Source organism: Cnephaeus nilssonii (genome assembly GCF_951640355.1).
Source record: "Cnephaeus nilssonii genome assembly, chromosome: 11".
In the NCBI taxonomy this organism is placed as follows: domain Eukaryota; kingdom Metazoa; phylum Chordata; class Mammalia; order Chiroptera; family Vespertilionidae; genus Cnephaeus; species Cnephaeus nilssonii.
This window is the reverse complement of record NC_137082.1, coordinates 67,763,843-67,786,094: the sequence shown is the minus strand read 5'-3', so window position 1 is coordinate 67,786,094 and position 22,252 is coordinate 67,763,843. Positions and strand designations below refer to the sequence as shown.

Below are 22,252 nucleotides of genomic sequence, written 5' to 3'. Positions count from 1 at the left end.
GCCCAAAGTCATCGACCTTTAGTGGCAAAGCTCAGACTAGAATTCAGGGCTCTGCCTCCCAGTCCAGTGCTCATCCTACCCCTCCTTTATGAAACCAATTCTTAAAGGTGGCATCTAACCAGTCACGTTTCTCCCTCTTTTCCTCTTCTTGCCAAATTCCCCATAGGATTGTGACCAGATCCACGTCGATGATGTCTCATCCGATGACAATGGCCAAGATTTAAGGTAGGAATGGGTGGAGGGGAGTCAAGTGTGCCCCTTTGGATTGGTCATCGCACTGGCCTTTCACTAGGAAGTGGAGAGGCGGGGCGGGCTGGTTATCAGAACAAGACACACCTGCTTCCAGCCAGAACTGGGACTTGTTTCTCTGCGCTCAGAAATCACACCCCCACCTGCAGCCTCCTCCACATCCCCTCAAGTCATTGAGGCTGAGACTTCCACAAATTCTCTGTGAGCCTACTTATGTTCCTCTCTCTGTTTCCTGTTTGCTAAAGGAATACATGCACATTATAAAAAATTCAGCTGTGGCCAGTGTGGCTCAGTTGGTTGAGCGTTGTCCCATACACCTAGAGGTCTGGTTCTGGTCTGGGCACATGCCAGTAGGGGGTGTGCAGGAGGCAGTCTGTCAGTGGTTCTCTCTTGTTGATTTCTCTCTTTCTCTCTCTCTCCCTCTCTCCCTCTCTTCCTCTCTCCCTCTCCCTCTCCCTTCCTCTCTCTCTCAAAAATAAATAAATAAATAAAAACATTTTTTGTTGTTATTCAACCACTCCTGACCTTGCCTCCCAGAATCACCACCATTAAGAGTTTGGTATAGTCCTAGCCAGTTTGGCTCAGTGGATAGAGCTTCGGCCTGCAGACCTAAGAGTCCTGGTTCAATTCCTGGTCAGGGCACATGCCTGGGTTGTGGGCTCAATCTCCAGTAGGGGGCGTGCAGGAGACAGCTGATCAATGATTCTCTCTCATCATTGATGTTTCTATCTCGCTCTCCCTTGCTCTCTGAAATAAATTTTAAAATATTTTTTAAAAAGAGAGTTTGGTATATATTCTTCTAAAGTTTGATTGCATTCTTTAGTATACATATATTATCCTATCTAATAATAGAGTACCATGTAAATTACCATCACTCCGCTACGCCCACGATTGGGCGGCGGGAGGCTGGGGGGCGGGACTAGGAGTGGCCTATCCGGCCATTGAGAGGCACGGATCCGCTGCCACTGAGTGGGGCTACGCTGCTGTTGAGAGGTGCAGGGGGCGGGACTCCCGACCCCTTTGCCTCTCAAAGGCCAGATCCGGGGCCGCTGAGGGGGTCCCTCCCCCTGCGCCTCTCAACTGCAGGGTAGCCCCCCTCAGCGGCCGGACCATCAAAAGTGGGGGAGCGAGCTCTGGCCTCAGTCAGCGAGCCACGGAAACCCGGCAGAGGATGGAGAGCAGCGACGAGGAAGACATGGAGAAGCACCGCATCCACCTACGCCCCGTCACTCTGCGCACACACTGCACCTCCTGCCGTGTGAAGTCCGGGTTAACCGGCCCGCCCCTGTGGGGCGCTTTTTCACCCCGGCCATCCCTCAGGGTCCCGATGGACTCGAAGTGTCGTTTCGGGGCGCAGTCTGAGGGGCGAGGAGGTGGAGGTGCCGCCTGGCCTGCTGGGATACATGATGGTGATGGAAGAGCAGTCGGTGGGGAAGCAGGACTTTTCAGCGGGATCCGACAAGGACGAGCAGGAGCTGGTGGAACCCCCGGAGGCGCTGGAGCGGGACTTCGACCGCTTTATTCGTGCCTCCGCCAGTTTCAGCCGCTTCACCCTGTGGGGCCTGGAGAGCATCCCTGGCCCGGATGCCAAAGTGCGTGCAGCCCTGACCTGGCCCAGCCTCGCCGAAGCGATCCATAAACAGGTGCCGCAGGACTGAGAACCAGCGCTTGAAACTGGAAGCCACCGATACCTTCACCAGCTCTCCACTTTGGATCCACTGAGTCCACCACCCCAATAAATGAGCTCTTTCACAACAAAAACAAAACAAAACAAAAAAAACAAAAGTGGGGGAACTGGGTGCCTGTCTGCTCCGGCAGCAGCGGACAGGCACCCAGCTCCACCTCGAAAAGTGAAAGCGTGTAGGGGACCCTACACGTGCATGATTCAATCATGCACTGGGCCTCTAGTCCTATATAATCAAAGCCCAGCGACCGAATGGCAGAATGACCAGAACGACCGATCGACCAGTCACTATGACGTACACTGACCACCAGGGGGCAGACGCTCAACACAGGAGCTGCCCCCTGGTGGTCAGTGCGCTCCCACAGGGGGAGCACCGCTCAACCAGAAGCTGGGCTCTCAGCTGACAAACGCAGCGGCAGTGGCAGGAGCTTCTCCTGCCTCCGTGGCAGTGATAAGGAGCAGCGAGCAGGCGGGCGGTAAGGAGCAAGGGGTCCTGGACTGCGAGAGGGTGCAGGCCGGGCTGAGGGACCCCCCCTCCCTAGTGAACGAATTTCGTGCACTGGGCCTCTAGTTTAATATGAAAGTTAATACAGTCGGTAAGAGAGAAAAATATTTCTTGAGTGAGTAAGTGGTATGTCTATCTGGTTCCTAGAGAAAAACACTCCTAAGACATGGATTGCAGAAATCAGGTGCCCAGCCGCTCAAAACGAGACAGCTTTCAGAAGAATGTAGCTAGAATGTTCCAAACCTGCCCCTAGAGAAACTTTATAAAAACGAGCCATAGTTAACCTGTGCTTATCCAAAATTATCACAATTCGACGCCTCCAGGCCCATCAAAAATATTATTAGGCCAAATTATGTTTCGCTTATGGGGCCAGTCGTAACTTCACTTAGTGTTTGCTTCCTAGGTGTGTGTCTTCCAGCTACTCCAGAAAAAGACACCAGAGGTTCTGTGACTGAGCCCTGCAAGTCTGCTCCAAGCCCAGCACAATTAGAAGTGACGGGGGGAGGGGGGCGCGGCGGGGGAGGCGGCTGCTTTGTTTTAACTAGCCATTCAGAAAACTCCTCGCCATCAGGACTGGCAAGGAGCAAGGCTCCCATGCCAGCCCGGGCATCTCAATTGATGGAGTAAATAAGCCCTAGGCCCAGGGTACCTGTGCCCTTTCCATGAAGTCATTGCTATGAGCAATGATGGTTCCGGTTTTTTTAAGTTTTCCCGTAGCTGGCTTGGGATTTAGAGCACTGTTCCTCTGCACCCTGTCTCATGCTGAGCTGTCCGGTTCCTCATGACCCCAGGCCCCAGGGTGTTTTTCTCCCTAAAACCCGAATTTCCCACTTCCTCATTCAAGAGATGTTTATTGAGTGCCTATTATGTGCTAGACCCCAAGCATCAAACACCCCTTGTTGTCTTTTGTTGTTTTTCTTCAGTTAGCAATAAAAACCAACCTTGGTAACGTCCTTACTTGACGTCATTTAAACCTGTTCCGGATGTTTTACCTGGATTAACTCATTGCATCTTCACCTTCTCATCAGCCCCGTTCTACAGTGGGGAGCGGGGGGCACAGAGAGATCAGGTTCCCTGCCCAACCTCACGCAGCTGGAGTAGGGGCAGCAGGGTTCGTGGACACCCTGCCCTGCCCTCCACCTCTTGGCAGAACATCCAGGCAGCTCCCCAGGGTGTCCGACGAGTTCCCAGTGTTCTCTTTCAAGAGTACATCATCTCGCCTGTGTGCACCACCCGGAGACAGCCCCGCGGCTTTGCTCTGGGTTTCCGTGGGAACTTAAAGGAAAACGTTCACCGTGTCCGAGCCTCTCATGTCCCGCGAAGGAAGGGGGCGGTCCTCAGGGTCCTTGCAGCAGGAGCCAGTGCGGTGGCGCCAGCCTTGACTCCCAAATGGAACAGTCCGCCGGCAGCAGGAAGGACGGCAGCTCCGTCATACGTCTGAAGAGAGCCTGCGAGCAGCTTCGGGGGGGGGGGGCAGCTCGTGCCTGGCTGCCCCCGAAAGCCCGTCAGGGTCATAGCCTCCAGCAGGCTGTGCTGAAGTTTACTGCTGCCACCACGGCCACTTCTGCGGCTGGCAGCTTCACTCCTGGCACCTGCACTCACCAGGTCAGACAGCCTTCCCGCAGCCGAGACCTCCGTGGGTGCTGATCCAGGGCCTGCCTACCACAGCTCCGCGGGCCACCTGCCCTCCGCGCCAGGTGGACAAGCTCACAGGGTGGGTCTGAGGCGGGTGCTGGCCCCGGAAGTGCGGCACACGCGTGGCACCGTCTGCGTGAGCACCCACGGGAGGTCCTGCCTGCCCTCTACTGGGCCGAGATCCCGAGGAGACTGGCGAGGAGGCGGGATTTAAGGCGGACGGACAGCTGCAGCTCCCGGGTTCACTGCTGCCCAACCCCAGGTGGCAGCGGGTCTGCAGGCGCGGGTGCCCTCCGTGCCCACCCGGTTCCCCGAGGACTGGCCTGCAGCCCCCACCGCTCAGGCCACTGAGTGGGCAGGAGCAGCCACGTGTGGTCTGAAGCCATTCTTCCGCAGACTCTTAAACAGAAACTGGAAATGAGATGGACAGGAAGTCAAAAAGAAATTAGCACGATGGCAGCCTTCACACTAGAGCGGAAGGACCACGTGGTGACTGAAGTGTGGGCTCGGGAACCAGGGGCTGCGGTGGGACGAAGGCCTGGAGCCCCTTCCTGGCGGGTTAAGAAGGTGCTGGAAAAGTGCCTGGCGCACAGCCAGTCCTTGATAAAGGGCCCGGCCCGGGGGGAGATGCTGCCTGCTCCCTTGACCCGTTGAGTGCATTTCATTTATCTTCAGCCCCTGGCCACCAGCACCCCCGGCGGGAGCCGGGGGGGACGAAGAAGCAGCCTGTCTGTCACACCTTTCACGGGAAGAGGAAGTGTCTATGCAGACGAGTGGTTAGAGCAGGTCTCTCTGAATCTGAGTCCTTCCGTAAAGAGCAGAGGAGAGGCTAAAATCGCCGTAGCCCCCCCACCTCGGACTAACCGCTTTCTGACCTTGTGACTCTCTTGCTTCCGATTTTGTGCACCCTCACACGATGTCTGAACAGCAGGGAGCGGTGCGTACATGTTTATGTGGATCTATGTGCATATGTGAGTATTCTTGTCTGTAAATGGGCAAGAATGTAAAGATGATGTAAGGAGTTTTACATCCAGGCCTGGAGGCCTGGCCTGTGCTCAGAGTAAGGCCGAGCCCAGGCTTCGTGGGTGATGGCCACGTGTCACATCACGCCGCGTTCTGGTTCCCACGTCACACTTTTCAAATTCCTTTATATATATATATATATTTTTTTTTTTTAATTGATTTCACAGAGGAAGGGAGGAAGAGAGAAACACCAATGATGAGAGAGGATCATGGATCGGCTGCCTCCTGCACACCCCACGCTGGGGATCAAGCCTGCAACCGGGAATCCAGCTGTGACCTCCTGGTTCAGAGGTCGATGCTCAACCACTGAGCCATGCTGGCCGGGCTCAAGTTTCTTTTTATCTCCATGTAGCAGTGGTGCTAAACAGGAGGTACTTAAGATACAATTTCCAAGTGTTGATTCATTGTCCTTGCATTGCATCTTTTCAAAAGGTGAATTGTCTTTTTCACTCCTGAACTTGCAGAAAATGCAGAAAGAGCAAATAGTGCAAAGCAAAAATCATCAGCCGCACCCACACCCTGCGGCGGGCGGCCCGGTACCAGAGTGACTGTTTCCTTCCCGCCTTCTTCTCTCTAAAGGGACGCTCACGTGTGTCCTCGAAGCTTCTGGGCTACACACCCTGCTACACACACTCGGGTTTTCCCCGCGACCTTAAAGCAAGCGCGCTCCCCGTGATTTACTCCCACAGCTGCTGGTGGGGAAGGAAGGCCGTGCGCCCTGGAGAGCGGGGGTTCCCACGCTCACGCTGTGGCTGCCGTGGGTGGGAACCTCCCCACTGTCCCCCTGGCTCCCAGAGGCCACTCCGGCTAATTCCGTGGGCGGCCCTGGCTGCGCCCCAGTCTCCGCACGGGAACTCCTTGGCCCAGCAGCCACATTCGGGGCGGGGTTCTACCTGCCAAGCACCAGCAATCCACTCCGCCTCTGGCAACAAGTACACAGATTAAAACAGGGAACTTCTGTGGCAAGATATGGAGGTGCTCACAGAATGGGGAGCAGGGGCAGCAGGCTGGCCTTAGAAGGGAGGGGGAGCAGGGCAGATTCGGGGATCACAGTAGTGGGAACCGGTTTTCTTATGGACTCTTCTGTCAGGGTGAACCAAATCCAACCTTTTTTTTTTTAATTCTCTTTCATCCAGAAATTCTAAAGGGAGAAAGAGGGGCTTTCCCTAGTGTGGCCTCTGCACACAGGGACAGGGCTCGTCCCCCCAAAAAGAAAAGAGACATGTTATTTCCTACCCAAAGAAAGGAAAACGGACGCTGATTAGGCAAGAGCAAAAGGCGCCCCGATTCTTCGGGAAGCTGAGAACCCCGTGGTCCTGCTGCTCCCAGACGCACACGCACACGGCACCTTACACACTCGGGGGCTGTGGGCCCCTGAGCCCCACCCACGGTTCCGAGGGCCCCCTCCCCCATTAACACTGCCTCTTCTCCCTCCTGCCCCCTCTGCCTCCCCAGCACCTACAACTTCTCCGCCGATGGCTTCCACAGTTCGGCCCCGGGAGCCAACCTGTGCCTGGGCTCCGGCGTCCACGGCGGCGTGGACTGGATGAGGAAGCTGGCCTTCCGCTACCGGCGGGTCAAGGAGATGTACAACACCTACCGGAACGACGTCGGCGGTGAGTGGGCCGGAGGAGGGCGCCCACCCTGGTCGCGGGCCTGGTGGTGCGCGGGCCACCCCCCACCGAGGGCGGGGCACCGAGGATGGCCTGTCACTGGCCTGGCGGGCTCCGTGCCCGGCGCTGCTCCGAGCGGGTTGCGGGTATCCGCTCACTCGGTGCCATCCCCGTGCTGGCCCTGGAAGAGGGTTCCTGTGTCCCCACCGTCACGGTGCGGGGAGGAGGCTGAGGCATAGAGGACGCAGGTGGCCCAAGATTACAGAACCCCACCCCACGCCTCCCCCACAACCACTGCTCCTCCGATGTCCTCGGCCAGCAGCGTGGGCATCGCCTGGAGGGGCTAGAAACGCAGGTGCCCTGGCCCCGCACAGACCTGCGGAGCCTGAAGCTCCGGGGCGGGCCCGGCCTTCGGTGGTTGTCACCCCCCCCCCCCCCCCAGGTGATTCTGACGCTCACTCCAGTCTGGGGTTTCAGCCCTCGCTGCTCAGGTGGTGGTCCGTGGGCCAGCCGCATGAGCATCGCCTGGGTGCTGGTTAGATCTCAGGACGCCGGGTAACCTGTGGCAACAAGTCAAAGAAGCACTGGAAGCCACGGGTTCTCAAACTTGGCTCCTATTGGCACCACCTGAGGGATGTCCGATCTGATTTCCTCGGTCTGCCCGCAGCCCCGGCATCGGGATACAGGCGGTCCCCTGGTGATGCTAATGTGCCGCAGACGTGAAAGCTGCCGGCTTGGAGCAGGAGAGCGGTGCTTTACCGCACCGAACGAGCAGTCTGGGAGGGGCTGGGGGCAGGGTAGGCTCACAGTCCCCAGGCCCTAGCTCACTACCCTCTAAGTCCATGGATCTTAACGAGATGATACCCCCGGAGGCATTTGAAGGGACAAGCCCACAAAGGGAAAGCTAGGAGTGTCTACCACATGCCCTTGGCCCCAAAGCTCCGAGGCCCCCTCCTTCACCCCTGGAGGGTCTCAAACCAGGTAGAATCCACTTCCAGTCCCAGTGCTGGCACCTTCTATGTCAGTCTCCCTGAGCCTCGGTTTCTAAGTCTACGAAATGGGGCTAAAAATAATCCTGCTTCCTGGGTGATGGGGAGGTTTGTTGTTAACGCAGACAAAAGGCCTGTCTCCGTGCCTGGTACAAAGCAGGCACTGAATAACAAATGGTAGCATTTGTCACTAGTTCCTTCCAGTTTTGCTTGGGAGTTTTTTGGGATCTCCTGGGTCTTCCACTTTCCCAGAGGGACGATCAGCTCTCGCCTGTGGCTGCAGACGAATGCAGTCCTGGGAATAACTAATGCTTGAGCACTTACTCTATGCCAGACTTTGTTTTGAGGGCTTTTTGTCTAATAGTTTATTTGCTCTTCACAACATCCCTATAAGTTAAGTGGTTTTATCATCAATGTTGTGTGAGGGTGGAAACTGAGATCAGAGAGTTTAAGTAACCTGCCCCGCATCACACAGCTCGGGCCAGCGGCTCCACCACCTCACCCACATTCAAGGCCTCTCACACCTGTCTATCTATCAACTGCAGGAGTGAAGCAGGGAGCTTCAGGGTCAACCCTGCTCCCTGCTCGCTCACCCAGCCCTATAAGGAGAAAGAGGGGAGGAAGGGAGCTTGGGTGGAGAGACAGGGATGGAGTCAGCCAGCGGAGGCCATCTGCTCCCCATCCAGGTTAAGCCCCAGGAAATACCCAGGGTTTCTGTCAGGCTGCTTTGCTTTCCCATAAACTGAGGGGAAATTACTCGTCGTGTCAACAGGCCGGGAGCTCAGAGCTGGCAGGATGCCAGTGGGCAGCCCCCTCCTCTCTCCCCGGTGCAGTCTCTGCTGCCTCCTCCCCCACCTCCAAGCTGACTCTGCATCACAGAACTAGCCTGCTCAGGCTGCAGTGGAGACTGAGGAATGTAGCCTTCTAGCATGGCAGCCAGGTACTTAGCTCTAAAATCATGGTTCTCGTTACTAATGAGATTGTTATAGCGTTATTGTGTCAAGTATTAAAGAGAGAAATGGCTAGTAGAAGGCAGCTAGCCATGTCTACCACAAATAGCAAACGAAAAGCCCCAAGAACAAAAGAACTTGGTGCTTTTCAGGAAAAAAAGAAGCCAGTGTGGCTGCCGCGAGGGGACATGCCATAAGGGATGGGATGAGAGAGGCCAGTGCCCAGATGGCGCAGGGCCTTGTAGGCCACGGGGAGGGTCTTCTACGTGGAGATGATGTTGTCTAAAGAGCATAGGCACCAGGCAGCACTCTGTCCCAATGAGTCATTCTTGCTTCAACACATACGGATACATCACCAGCCATGTTAGCCCCAGCTGTGGGGCTGGTTCTGTGGCGTGAACAAGACCGACTTGGTTCCTGCCCTCATAGAGCCAACCATCCAATGGCCGAGGCCGACACCACACTCATGATCACACAGATACACTTTAAATTACAGCTGTGAGAAGAGGTACAGTGTGTTGGGAGAGCATAAAGTAGAAGGAACTGACCAGAATAGGCCTTCCAGAATTAATGGCATTTATGATGAGCGTGAAGGATGTAGCAAGGCAAAAAGGCAAGGTAAGATAAGAAGAGTGGGCCCAGTCAACATGCTCAGTTGGTTGAGCATCATCCAGTGCACTAAAAGCTTATGGGTTCTATCCCCAGTCTCCCCTCTCTCTCTCTCCCCACCCCTCTCTCTCTCAGCATGTTCTCAGGTGAGGATTAAAAAAGATAAGAAGAGTGGTTCAGGGTAGGACATGAGGCGTGTAAAGGTCCTGAGGCAGGAACATATTTGGTGTTTCAGGGACCAATGAGGAGGCCACTCGGCTGGAATGGAAGGACATCAGGGCAGTGGGGCAGGGCCATGGGCTGTTGAGTCTGCACATTCTCTTAAGGACACTGATGGCTGAGAGATGACAGTCAGGTTTAGAAACACGGTAAAGTGGGCTCCGGGGGTCAGCTGCCTGTCTCCATTATTTCCTCTCGATGGTGAGCCAGTCAGAAAGCCCCACAAAGCCTGTTTCTGTAACTGGCTAACCTAATGTTATATCTTAACGTAAAAAAATAAAAAGTGTCCGCCTTTAGGGCCCATGTAACAATAAAATGAAATGTCATGTTAAAAGCACAGGGCCCTGCACACAGTAGGCACTCAATAAATGTTAGTCTTTTTTTTATTATTATTAACTTTTGTCTCCATTGTAGCAGTGTAAGCTCTATAGTTGGGATACTTTGTTTATCCCAGTATGTTCTGTGCCTGTCACAATATTGACCATGCAGAAGGCACCTCTGAATGTTTGTTGGATGGATGGATGAATGGATCAATCAGGCAATCCCCACATAAGATTAAGATTACTGGAGTGAAGTTGACTTTGGGGGTCATCTGATTTGAAACCTCAAGGTAGCTAGACGCCCCTTCCCTAGTCCTAAGCCCTCCCAGGCCTTCCTAAAATGACAGCCGCCGCATCTTTCTTCCCTGTGTCCATAGGCTTGATAGGCGCTCCCAAAAGAGAGACCTGGCTGCAGCTCAGAGCTGAGCTGGAAGCTCTGACCGACCTCTGGCTGACCCACTCCCTGAAGGCACTGAACCTCATCCATTCCCGGTAAGTGGGAGCCCTCGTTTTCCTTCCCCCCACGTCCACACTCGGGGGAATGGGACTCTCCAGATCCTCACTGGCACTGTCCAGACATCTGATAAAGCCGAGTTCCCCGGGGACACCTTGTGCCGCGGCTGAGCAAGTAGCTGCCGTGACTGCTGAGGGCCTGGCCTTGAGGTCCCTTGGAGTTCTGACTGCGGTCTCCCTCGTCCTCAGGCCCAACTGTGTCAACGTGCTGGTCACCACCACTCAGCTGATCCCTGCCCTGGCCAAAGTCCTGCTGTACGGACTGGGCTCCGTGTTTCCTATCGAGAATATCTACAGCGCAACCAAGACAGGTAAGGGGACCCCAGCCTCAGGCAACGCAGCGGGCGGTTAGCGTTCCGCCCCAGGCGTGGAACGTTCAAGGAAGACGGCACTAGTGATGTTCCAGAACTTGTCCAAGGGCGGGGCTCAGATCCCCAAAACAACCCTTACAACCGGAACTCGGTTAGGAACAGAGTTTTCCACAGTTAGGATACCTGCACACCGGCTCTCACAAACACCCCAAATAAAAGGCTTACGTCGGAGTCCAAGCTGATTCTCCCTCCCAGGCCCACTGACCAGAGGGGCGTGATCCAGGTTGGCGGGTGACCCTCTCCTTATGCTCACCCAGGTTCTCCCCCTTTTATTTTCCACCCTCCCTTACGGTTTTATCCTCACGTATGTGGTCAAATCAGGGTCCTGCCACGTCGACCTGCCAGAGCATGCAGAGGTGGAAAAGAGGAAGGTGTAAAGCCCATCCAATATTTTAAAGCCAAGATTCAGAAGGAGTGCAAGCTACTTCTGCTCATGTTAGTCCCGTGGCTGCAACTGGTTGCAAGGGAGGCTGGGAAATGTAGTCCATAGCTAAGTGACTGTGAGCACAGGTAGAACTCATGGAATTCTATTACTAAGGAAAAAGAGGAAAACCGTTCCCACCACAGCATGGTACATAAGGGGATTAATTTAGGTGATACAATCATCAGATAACCTGAATTTAACCTTGAACCACATAGAAAAGTTTTTAATTCTCTTTTCAGGAGAGAGTCTCCATTTAGTGCTCACTGGCTTTAACACCTCTCTAACTCTCTAACGCTTGGTAATCTCCCTTACTGACAAAGAGAACAAGGCTTACGCTCAAAGCTTTTATGCGATAAGAGAATTTAGTGACTAAAAATTAACAGTTTCAGGGCAAGTAATACTGGTTTGCTTGGGGTTTTTTTAGGTGTGGGGGAACTGGGATTTTTTATTCTTATATCACACAAAAACTAAATCCAATATAAATAATTCAAAAATAAACCTATGGGGGTGGAGGTGGGAGAGGGCAGGGAGGGGATAAATGGTGATGGAAAAATAAAATACATAAATAAATAACAAATCTAGTTAAGATGTTTTTCATTAGAAATGTTTACCCTTGATTTTTTTTTTCCTGGAGATAAAAAGCCAATTTGTAGTACTTTGGAAACATTTTCTTAGAGCAACTTTTGCCTTTACTAAAATTCTAGATGCGAACATCACGTAGAAGTGCCTTTAGATTTTGAAATCATAGGAAGTCAGGCCCCAAGTGGCTGTGAGAGATGCAGGGACCCCTGTGTCAGAGGAGCCGAATGCGTCAGAGAAGTGGCAGAGCGACTTGTTTTCCACTTGGGGAGCCTGAGGATCAAAGCACTGCAACAGCCAACGTTGAGATAGGACAGGAGTTTGGTCACCAGCTCCCTGTTTTAACCTAAAAATCATAATATGTTTTTCAAGTCAGGTTCTGCTCTGATAATGCTGCAGAACGAACATCCCGACCCTCGGTGGCTGACAGCAGCCAGTTTTCATTTCTCACTCCGGGGCTGGTGAGTCAGCTGTGGTTCTGCTGGGCTTGGCTCCAGGTTCTGGTCTGCTCCACATAGCTCCTCATTGTGGAACCTGCGGCCCAAGACAGACCACCCACGCCCATTTCTCATGGCAGGCCCCTAACACGTCATTGGTCCAAGCAAGTCACATGGCCAACCCAGCATCAGTGGGGTGGGAAACAGCTCCACCTCCTCTAGTGGGAGGCACTGCAGTGGGTATAATTCTGTTAACTCAGATGACAGTTAGGACCCCCTGCTTTGACCCAGCCCTGCTCCCACAGAGGAGGAAACAGGCCCCCAGGGAGGAATGGTCTGCAAGAGAGTTGATTCCCTTGAGAGCAGTGTTCGCAGAGGAGTTCAGAGCTCAGACACTGGACGCAGGCAGCCTGGGTTCAAATCCTGGCCCTGCGCTTGGCCTAAGGCAGGGGACTTCACCTCTCTCTGCCTCAGCTTGCCCATCTGTAAAATGGATGCTCACATGCCTCTAAGCACATGATGAATAGTGTGTGGAAAACATTGAGCAGTTCCCAGCAGAGCACAGGTACTCAAAAATAGGAGCTATTGTGTGATTACTCTCATTCCTCCTCCTGCTATCCCACTCATTTTCAAGGCACCTAACCAACCTTGAGCCTCAGTTTCTTTATCTCTAAAATGGGGACTATGTTGATTCCAATTTCACCAGGATTGCTGTGTTAGTTCAGTGAGTGAGTTAATGTAAGTCAGTGGTTCCCAACCGTGGGGGCAAGGTGCCTCCAGGAGGACAGCTGAGAACATCAGGGGATAGTTTTCATTTTCATAACTGGAAGAGTTGCTACTGGCAGCCACAGGGGGACAGACCAGGGATACTGCCGGCCCACAGTGCACAGGATGCCCCACAGCACAGACGTGTCCGGCCCAAACGGCCGCAGGCTGATGCTGAGCAGGCCTGATGTAGGTGAAGCACTTAGCAGAGAGCCTGGTACATAGTGAAGTCAGAGTGCAGCAGTCCCTCGTTATTATTAGTGCTGTTTTGTTGTTGTTATGGTTACCAAACTTGCTGACACAATCAGGATGGACTGAGATGTGAATCCGTCGTGTCTGGACTTACGCTGCTGCCCAGACACTGGGAAGAAGGTGAAGAGGGGAGGCGGTCATCACCGGTGGGCCTGGGCACCCTGGGAAAATCGCCTCACCCCTCGAGCCTCGGGACCACCTCTGGAAAATGGGTCCATCACTCCCACCCCAGACAGCTGCATAGACTCCGGAGCCCGCTGCAAACCCTGTGCTGCCTCCTCTGCTGTGTCCCCCTGGGCGGGCCCCTTAACCTCTCTGCGCCGCTGGTTGTCATCGGTCACATGGGGATGGCACCAGTGAGCCTCAGTTGCTGGAGGGTGAGAGGATGAACACTTGACCCTTCGGAGGACCGTGCACCCAGCGAGGGCTCAGCCAGCGCGCCTCACTCACCCCGCTCTGTGCCTCACGAGCTTCTCTCCCCCCTCTCCTTCTTCTGTGCAGGGAAGGAGAGCTGCTTCGAGCGGATAATGCAGAGGTTCGGCAGGAAAGCCGTCTACATCGTGATCGGGGACGGGGTCGAAGAGGAGCAGGGAGCGAAAAAGGTACTTCTTCCATCCCACAGCAGCTGTTGCTCCTCTCCGGAGCCCTGTCGTGTTCCCAGGGCTCTGAGCACACCTGCCGCTGGCCGGGCCCCTCCCGGCTCTTTGCTGCCGGTCATTCCCATTTGCACATCGCAGAAGCATCCTGAGTAATTTCCTTCTGCAAATCCCCCTCCTCGCCTGGGGCCGCCGCCCTGGTAGCCCTGGATTGTTTCTGGGACAACTGCTCCGAGCAGGAGACGCTGTTGGGGCCGGCTGGTGGGGCTGGGGCACGTGTGTGTTTCACGTAATACTCACTGATCGTATGTTCCAGGAACCCTTCCCAGTTAATAAAGACAGCATTAGGCTAATGAGAAAGAAAGTCCCGCATGTGATCTCAGGCCCGGGAGGAGAGGGGCCAGGGTCCTGGTAGCCGCAGCTCTGCTCTTAGAAAAGAAACAGCTGCCCAAGGCCTGGGTCCGGGCCTGTCAACAGCGTCCCAGGGACCTGCAGGCCCTCCCAGAGGCCTGGGAAGTGGATTGTTAATGTCACAGAGCTTCATTCGGGCTGGTTTCCTCCCTCTTCCCCGGCAACAAATTCCAAGGAAATGCAGCCATGTTTAGGGTCCCGGAGGATGAACCATACGGAGAGGGAGGGCCCCGAGGGTGTGGGAGAGGGGCTCGGGAGAGGAGAGCTTGGAACCTGGGCATACACTGCTCCCTCCACCTTGAAGGTTCCTTCCCTCCCCCTCCCCTCCTCCTCTCCCCGCTCCCTCACTCATCCTTCAGGTCTCAGCCCAGCAGTACTTCCTGCGTGAAGAGTTCTCAGACCGGCTCCCCCTCTGCCCTTCCAGCTACATCAGTCCTGCCGGTGACCCCCTTCCCCACCCCCACGGTCCTTATTCTTTCTTCAGGACGCTGTCCCCACTTGTCATGAGAGGATTATCTCTGTCATCAGTGGCTTAATCACAAATCCTCCAGCTGCAGTGTAAGCTCCATTGGCTGAGTACCTACTGTGTGCCGGCCACTGTTGTTGGGGATCCCGCAGTGAGCAGAACAGACAGGGCTCTCACCCCTCCCTCAGCTCACAGGCTGGGGCAATAAGCACTGAAGTGTAACTGCGTGTCAGGCAGTGAGCAGAGCTTTGGGGGGAAATAAAGCAGAGAGTGGGAACAGAGGGGACTCTAGGGGTGGGGCAGGTTGCAAGTATAACTCGGGGCCAAGGCAGGCCTCCCTGCGAGGTGACATCGGATTGAAGACGGGAGGAGGAAGAGAAGTGAGCCAAGTGGATAGCAGAGGGAGGGCATTCTGAGAGGAACCAAGCCGTTCAGAGGCCTGCAGGCTGGAGCCCCCTGCAGGGAGCCAGCGTGGCCACAGAGGCGGCCCAGGCACGTGGGGAGTGGTGGCGGGGAGGGGAGGGGCCCTCAGCTTTTACTCTGAGCACTTGCTTTAAGAGGAAGAGCTTTCACTTTTAAAGATGAATTGGATTAGAGGGAAAGGTATTAAATAAATGACAGTAATAGAGGCGATACACAAGGATACGGCCAAAGTGGTGGCCTGAGTCACGGGAATTATCCCTGAGTTACTGGAGTTCCAGAAGCGCCGTGCCAGGTCCCGTGCCAGGTCTGCATGGTGAGACTGCCCACAGCCCACTGCCAGGGCCCGAAACCCACTGCCAGGGCGAGGGGGCGTCGAGAGCCCCTCTCCCCCTCCCAGTGCCGATGGAGTGGAAAGCTCCGCCCTAAGCCGGGACACTGAGTATTGAGCTTTGCTTCTATCAAAGTTGGGTTGGACCGCAGCTTCGGCCTGTGGCCCTGAGCTCGCCCTCTCGTTCTCACCTGGAGAATGTCAGGGGCATCCTTAGACCAGTCACTGCCAAATGCCCAATTGGATAGGGCCGTGGTCAGCAAACTGCGGTTCGCGAGCCACATGCGGCTCTTTGGCCCCTTGAGTGTGGCTCTTCCACAAAATACCACGGCCTGGACGAGTCTATTTTGAAGAAGAGGCGTTAGAAGAAGATTAAGTTTAAAAAATTTGGCTCTCAAAAGAAATTTCAATCGTTGTACTGTTGATATTTGGCTCTGTTGACTAATGAGTTTGCCGACCACTGGGATAGGGCACAGATATGTGTAAATGACCCCTTTATTATCCTGAAATGAAATACTAATGATAGTATAACAGATAACTGCCCAAAACATCAGTATCTAATGATTCTATTAGAGAAATAACGGGAGAATTATTTACACTCATGCCCTTAACTACAACTCTTTATTACTGCCATTATCACTTTATTTAATCCTCAAAACCTCCCTGCAAAGCGGGTATTATTCCACTTCATTTTGCAGGAGACAGATTTGAGACTCAGAGGGGTTAATTCATTTACTTAAGCTCACACAGCTGGTACAGACAAACTGATGTGCGTTTTGCTCCAAGCACCTGGCAGGAAGGAGACAGACTCAGGAGTTTCAAACACTGTCAGACTACACCCCTGAGCTTGTCAGATGAGATGGAGTCCACCAAAGAAGACTAGGGCTCACCCCCACACACCGACTCCCCTAAAACCCTCCTGTGTCGGAAGCCCATTAGTGAGGAGCGCTGGGTGCCAGCGGCTCTCCTGGCCTGATGGGGGGGAGGCATTAGCCCCGGCCGCCTGACACCTGAGCAGCGTGAAATATGGCGACAGGACAGAGGGCTTTGTTCCGGCGGACAGTGTTGTTAACATCTCCCTCTTAGCGGGTCATTTGTCTCCACCTCTCCACACGTGGTAAGTCCGCCTGCGCTCTGGACCCATCAGGCCCGGGATGGAGGCGACCGAAGCATTCCCTCCCTCCTTTGCTCAGACCCTCCCGGAAAAGTGAATGACGGTCCTTAAAGGGGGACAGGAGTGGCGACCAGAAGCCACCCTTGCAGAGGGAGGAAGGGTGGGCGGGGCGAGGAGGGGTGGGGAGCTGGGCCACTGGAAGCCATTAGAGATGGCATCTGCCCGTGATGGATAGGATTCTGCTTCCCTGGAGCAAGAGAATGGGCTAAATGTCCAAGGCTGGTTCTGACCAGCCAGCAGCCCACCATCTGTGAGAGAGAGAGAGAGAGAGAGAGAGAGAGAGAGAGAGAGAGAGAGAGAGAGAGAGAGAGAGAGAGGTGTTTGTTGCTGACTTTGCTTGACGAACTCACCTTCCCTCTCCTCCTCCCTCCTTCCTCTTTCCTGTGCCACGCCAGCACGGCCAAGGGTGAACCTGAGGGGGGGGCAGTGAAGGATTTAGAAAAGACAGACAATAGAATGAAAGCTGGGTCTTGATGGGACGCTGCTTCTCTGATGGAGAGACAGCGACAGCGCCCGCAAGTCGAGTCTATTTTATAGCCGGATTCCACGAGGCAAAGTAAGGGCGCGGTCAAGATGTTAACAACGTTCCAATCCACTCAGTTACAGGCACCTGAACTCTATCAAGCCCACGTCACTCAGACACGTGGGGCCACGTGTTCGGACCATAGGTTCAAGCTTACAACCATAGCCTCTGGCTATAATTGTGCTGGGAGGGCTTGGCCCTCCAAGCTGGGACTCGCACGTGACGTTGTCATGAAAGGACCGTGCCCTCTCGTTAGTCCGAGGCTTGAACCTGTCCGAACGCTGTAGCCGCTCCACACTTTCCCTTCCTCCCACGAGTATTGCCTGCGCACCTATATGTGCCCGGAGCCATGCGATGCCGCAGCGAACCTGACATCCAGCTGACCCCTCCTCGGGGCTTTGCACTTGTGACCTTCTGCCTCATCTGCCACCCCACGCGTTTGCCCGGTTCCTCCTTCTCACCCTCTGGGACCTGCTTAAATGTCCCCCCTCCACAGAGGCCTCCCCTGACCCGGCCAGCAAAGGTAGACACCCTCCCTTCAGCTGCGTTCTGCCCTCCATTCTATTTCCTTCAGAGCACTTACCACGACATAAAATGACCGTGTTTATGTCTCGTCTGTGGACTTACTACCCGAGACTCCGAAGTGACCCCCACAGGTGGTCGCCCCTATCCCGAGGCCCCTTGGAGACACAGTGGTGGACAAAGCCCCTCCCCTCGGGTCATCTCCCCACCTCAGACCCTTCACTTAACCAGGTGCACAGAACCCCTTTGCCATGTGAGGTCGCACATGCCCAGGTGCTAGGGACCGGGACATGGATCTCTCTGGGTGACAATGACCCTGCATCCCAATAGGAAGGGAAAGTAAGGAGCTAGGAGTTCGCCTCAGGTGCTTCTCTCGCATCACGGAAGCAAACCTTTCCCAGACGCCCCAGCCAACTTCCCTGTTGGCTTCAACAGGTCACAAGTCAGGGAGACGCCGGACAAATCCCTGGCAAATAGGAACGGGGCTGCATTGCTCGCTTCGATTATCACAGCTCCTCGCCTGCATCTGGACATGGCGCTGCCAGATTCAGGGTTCTGGAAGCAAAGGGTAGGAAGGATGGCTTTGGGGCAGGCAACCACTTTAGCCAGTGGTTACATTTTCCAGTGACAAAATGCAGTCAGCTTTCTGCTCTGGAGCCAGACATGACCTCTCTGTGCCTCAGTTGCCTCGTCTGTAAAATAAGATAGACATATGCCTCTCTCGGAGGGTCCTGACCGGGTTAGATGGAGTAATGCATTGCATTACGACTACGATTGCAATCCTAGTTATCGCTAGCTTGCCACTAACGTAACTTTAGTTACATAAAGTCTCCTCTCTTTCTCCTCCCTCACTGGAAAAAGATGTTTTTGTTTTGAGTGTTTTTGTTTGTTTTGGTGACTCAGCAAGATAATAAAGCACCTAGCACAGTGTCTGGCTCAGTAATAGTAGATTTAAAAGACTATTATTTAAAACATGGTGTGTCAAAACATTGCACATCGTACTTATTGTTTAAACTGCTGAAGACCCCCCAAATTCATCCCTTCACATACATATACTGCCTGTCCTGCATGCTTCCTGACTTTGTCCTACTTATACAACATGTCCTTGTAGAAATAGACATGACGTACGTACACATAATCATGATAGCAGCTAATGTTTATGGAGCACTTAGTATACGTGCACTGTGACTAGCCACGGCGATGGGACTCAGCAAATAGCTTACATCTTACCAACAGCAGGGTGACTTGCTTAAGGTCACCCAGCAGGTGGCGGTAGAGCCGAGCTTTGGCCAGGACATGGCTCCTAACCCTCAGGCTGTGGAAATAGTTCACACACTTCTTGCTCACAGGAGTGATTTCAGCGTTAGCACACCACTTCACAGACCAGCCACCACTTTTGTTCTATCTGCATGCTACCTATACCAGCGATTTTCAACCTTCTTCATCTCATGGCACACGTAAACTAATTATTAAAATTCTGCGGCACACCAAAAAAAAATTTTTGTTGTTGATTTGACCAAAAAAAAAAAAAAAATAGGTGTAATTTTGATTCATTAACACTGGACAGCTGTTGTTGTGTTGGATGTTGTCATTTTTTTTTTCTTTGACAATCTAAGGGAAAAGAGGTCAGTGTCCCTGCCTGAATAGTCAGGTATTGCATGCTTTAAAAATTCTTGCATCACAGCGATTGAAAATCACTGACCTATAGTATTATCTACTTAATGTGTTCCTTCCAGTCAACTCACTTCTATTTAAAATTGGAAAACTGCCCTAGCCAGTTTGGTTCCGTGGATAGAGCATTGGCCCGAGGACTCAAGGGTCTTGGGTTCAGTTCCAGTCAAGGTCACATACCTCGGTTGCAGGTTCAATCCCCAGCCCTGGTTGGGGATCGAGCGCATGTGGGAGGCAATCAGTCGTGTCTCTCACATCGATGTTTCTCTCGCTCTGTCTCTCCCCTCCCTTCCACTCTCTCTAAAATATCAGTGGGAAAATATCCTCAGGTGAAGATTAACAACAACAACAACAACAAAATTTAATTACTTAATTAAAAATAAATTAAATTTCAAAAATTGATCCTGCCCTGGCCAGGTAGCTCAGTCGTCCCAATATGCCAAGGTTGCAGGTTCAATCCCTGGTCAGGACACATGTGAGAATCAACCAGTGAAAGCACAGATAAGTGGAACAACAGTGACTCTCTCTCTCGAGCTCTCTCTCTGTCTCTCTGTATAAATTAACAAATAAGCCCGGCTGGTGTAGCTCAGTAGTTGAGCATCGACCCATGAGCCAAGAGGACCCTGGTTCGATTCCCGGTCAGGGCACATGCCCGGGTTTTTGGCTCAATCCCCAATTCGGGGCATGCCCGAGGCAGCCAATGGATGGTTCTCTCTCCCTCTCTCTTCCTCTCCCTGAAACCAATAAAAACACACTTTTTTAAAAAATAAATATATAAAAATTAAAAGAAAGGACACTGATCCCGTGGCAGTAACACAGAGCGAGCATCACCTGCTGTAAAGAAAAGGAAAAGAGAAAAACAAACGTGACAAAGAAAACAAACTCCCCTCCTGCTCGCCGAGGCCTGCCCCGCACACTGTTCGCGCAGAGGAACAGGTGTCCGGGCGGGCCTGGCCCCTCGCTGAGACTTCTGGAAGCAGCAGGATTGAGAACACGTTTTAAATCAGCCGCTTCCTCGCTGCGTGGTTAATGCCAGGCGGTCTCGGTGGAGGGTCAGGCCGCGCAGGATGACCTGGTGAGAACAGGCCAGAGGGGATGAAACCCGTGTGGCCTGACGGGTGGGTACCGGTTTGGGGACAACGTCCCGTGCCTCCCGGTTTGGAAGATGCCCACCGGCCCTGCTGCCTCGCGTTGCCCTCGCATAGGGCTCTGACTCCGGGTGCGGGCCCCGGGGGCTGCGGGGCGCGGAGCAGGGCCTAACTGTGGGCTGGTGTTCTGTGTTCCAGCACAACATGCCTTTCTGGCGGATATCCTGCCACGCCGACCTGGAGGCGCTGAGGCACGCCCTGGAGCTGGAGTATTTATAGCAGAACCCGTGGTCACACCTGCCTCCCAGGAGCACCCCGCCCAGGCCTCGCCTCCCGCCAGACGCTGGGCCAGGGTCCCTGCCGCCAGGAGGAGGCGTCCGTCCGGGACCGTCCCTGAAGCTGTTCTTTCCGTCCAGACACGGGTCCGGAGACGCAGAGTCCCCAGCGGTGGCTTTGGGGCGTTTGACTTCGGGGAAAAGGGCTGACCGGGAGTCCAGACTTTCCTATGAGTCTCACAGAACAAAAGCGAGGCGTTTGCTCATCTGGGGGAGGGCTGGGACGAGGCGGGACAGGCTCGGGTTTTCTTCTTCTTCTTCTTAATTTATGGACGAATCTCATTCCCCCGCTGTTATGTTCTCATTCCCGTGTGGTTGGTTTCCTTAGTGTTGGTCTGGTTTGGTTTTGGATCGGGCACGTGGAGCGGCCTGGGGTTCTGATGTACGCACTCCGCTCAGGTGTGCTTTGGGGGGACAATCATCTTCGAGCAATCGGTGAGGGAGGCGATTGGGGGCTGTGGGAAGACTGTTGCTTATTTTTGTGTTTAAGGACCTAACCTGACGTCATGTGGACAGTGCACGTGCCTTATGCTGCCATCTTGTTTTCTAGGAAGAGGGGGCCCTGGGGAGGAGGCGGTACTTTGTGATGGAGAAAAGGCATTAAATAAAACCACGTTTACATTTTGAACTGGGTAGGGTGTCGTTACTTCACGGCCACTCCTGCGGCTTCTGAATCTGTTGGTCTCTGCAGGACCTTTTCACTTACAAAGGAATAAAACCCAACTCAGACTGGCTGCAGCCCAAAAAAAAAGTCTTCAGAAACTTTAGGCGATGGCTCCTCCAGGCGTGGCTGGATCCAGGTGACCAAGTGATGTTCCCCTGGGCGGCCTTACCTCCCCGGCAGGCTCTTCCCTGAGTGGCAAAGAGGCTCCGAGAATCTTCTAGCAAAACCACACGGACCGAAAGAGTCACGGGCTCCATGGAGCTGGATTTGGGGTGTGATCCCTCATGAACATAAAGCTGGGGAGAGCTGGTCCCCCAAAGGAAAAGTCAGTGGGCTGTTACTAAAAGGACTGGGGGAAATGAGGGCTGGGCTGAAAAATACAACACCTTCCAGTCCAATGGTAAGATTTCATTTTCCAGTGGGTGGATGGGGCAGGAGGGTCATTTAGAGAAGTTCTGAGGACATCTGGAGGACTTGTGCTGCTCATAGAGTTCCAAGCAGGGCCCGGATCCATCTGATTAGATGCTAAATACAAGTCTAGGCTCCCCCCTCTATCCGAGTTGGTGAAATCCAGGCTTACCGATTGCTGGTGTATCCACGTTGGTGGAGTCGGGAGATGACACGGTAATTGGGGTCTCCGAGCTAGAATCTCTGAGGCTAGAAGGCCATCACCCAGGGTGAGACAGACCACACACACACACACACACACACACACACACACACACACACACACTAGACCCTGAGCTCCCTGGGGGCAGGTTCTGCTGGTTTCGACTCTGCATCCCAGACAAGCACCAAGTGGATGCTGATACCTATTAGAATCCCATTCTAGATGAGATGGAAGGGAGGGTGGAAGTATGGCTGGAATCATAGTCAGATGGACATTTGGACAGATGGATGAATATGAGGTTAAA

General features: G+C 53.7%; 1 protein-coding gene and 1 pseudogene across 4 annotated transcripts in view; both read left to right on the top strand.

Annotated features, from left to right (window-relative positions):
* Positions 1-20,699, top strand: part of EYA2 (EYA transcriptional coactivator and phosphatase 2) — a gene marked incomplete at its 5' end in the record, with an annotated part of 144,635 nt that extends 123,936 nt beyond the window's left edge. For 2 of the 3 annotated variants that reach the window (XM_079783315.1, XM_079783314.1), the window contains 6 exons: positions 167-225; positions 6,552-6,712; positions 10,174-10,288; positions 10,499-10,620; positions 13,639-13,739; positions 20,538-20,699. In XM_079783315.1, the coding sequence (XP_079639441.1) occupies positions 167-225; positions 6,552-6,712; positions 10,174-10,288; positions 10,499-10,620; positions 13,639-13,739; positions 20,538-20,618 (639 nt within the window). In that variant the 3' untranslated portion in view covers positions 20,619-20,699. The remainder of the gene's footprint in view (positions 1-166; positions 226-6,551; positions 6,713-10,173; positions 10,289-10,498; positions 10,621-13,638; positions 13,740-20,537) is intronic. The other variant, XM_079783313.1, reaches the window with a different exon arrangement.
* LOC307107066 (ribonuclease H2 subunit C-like) lies at positions 1,342-1,944 on the top strand (annotated as a pseudogene). The gene has a single exon. The product of its transcript is annotated as a ribonuclease H2 subunit C-like (transcript).
* Positions 20,700-22,252: the final 1,553 nt, after the last annotated feature.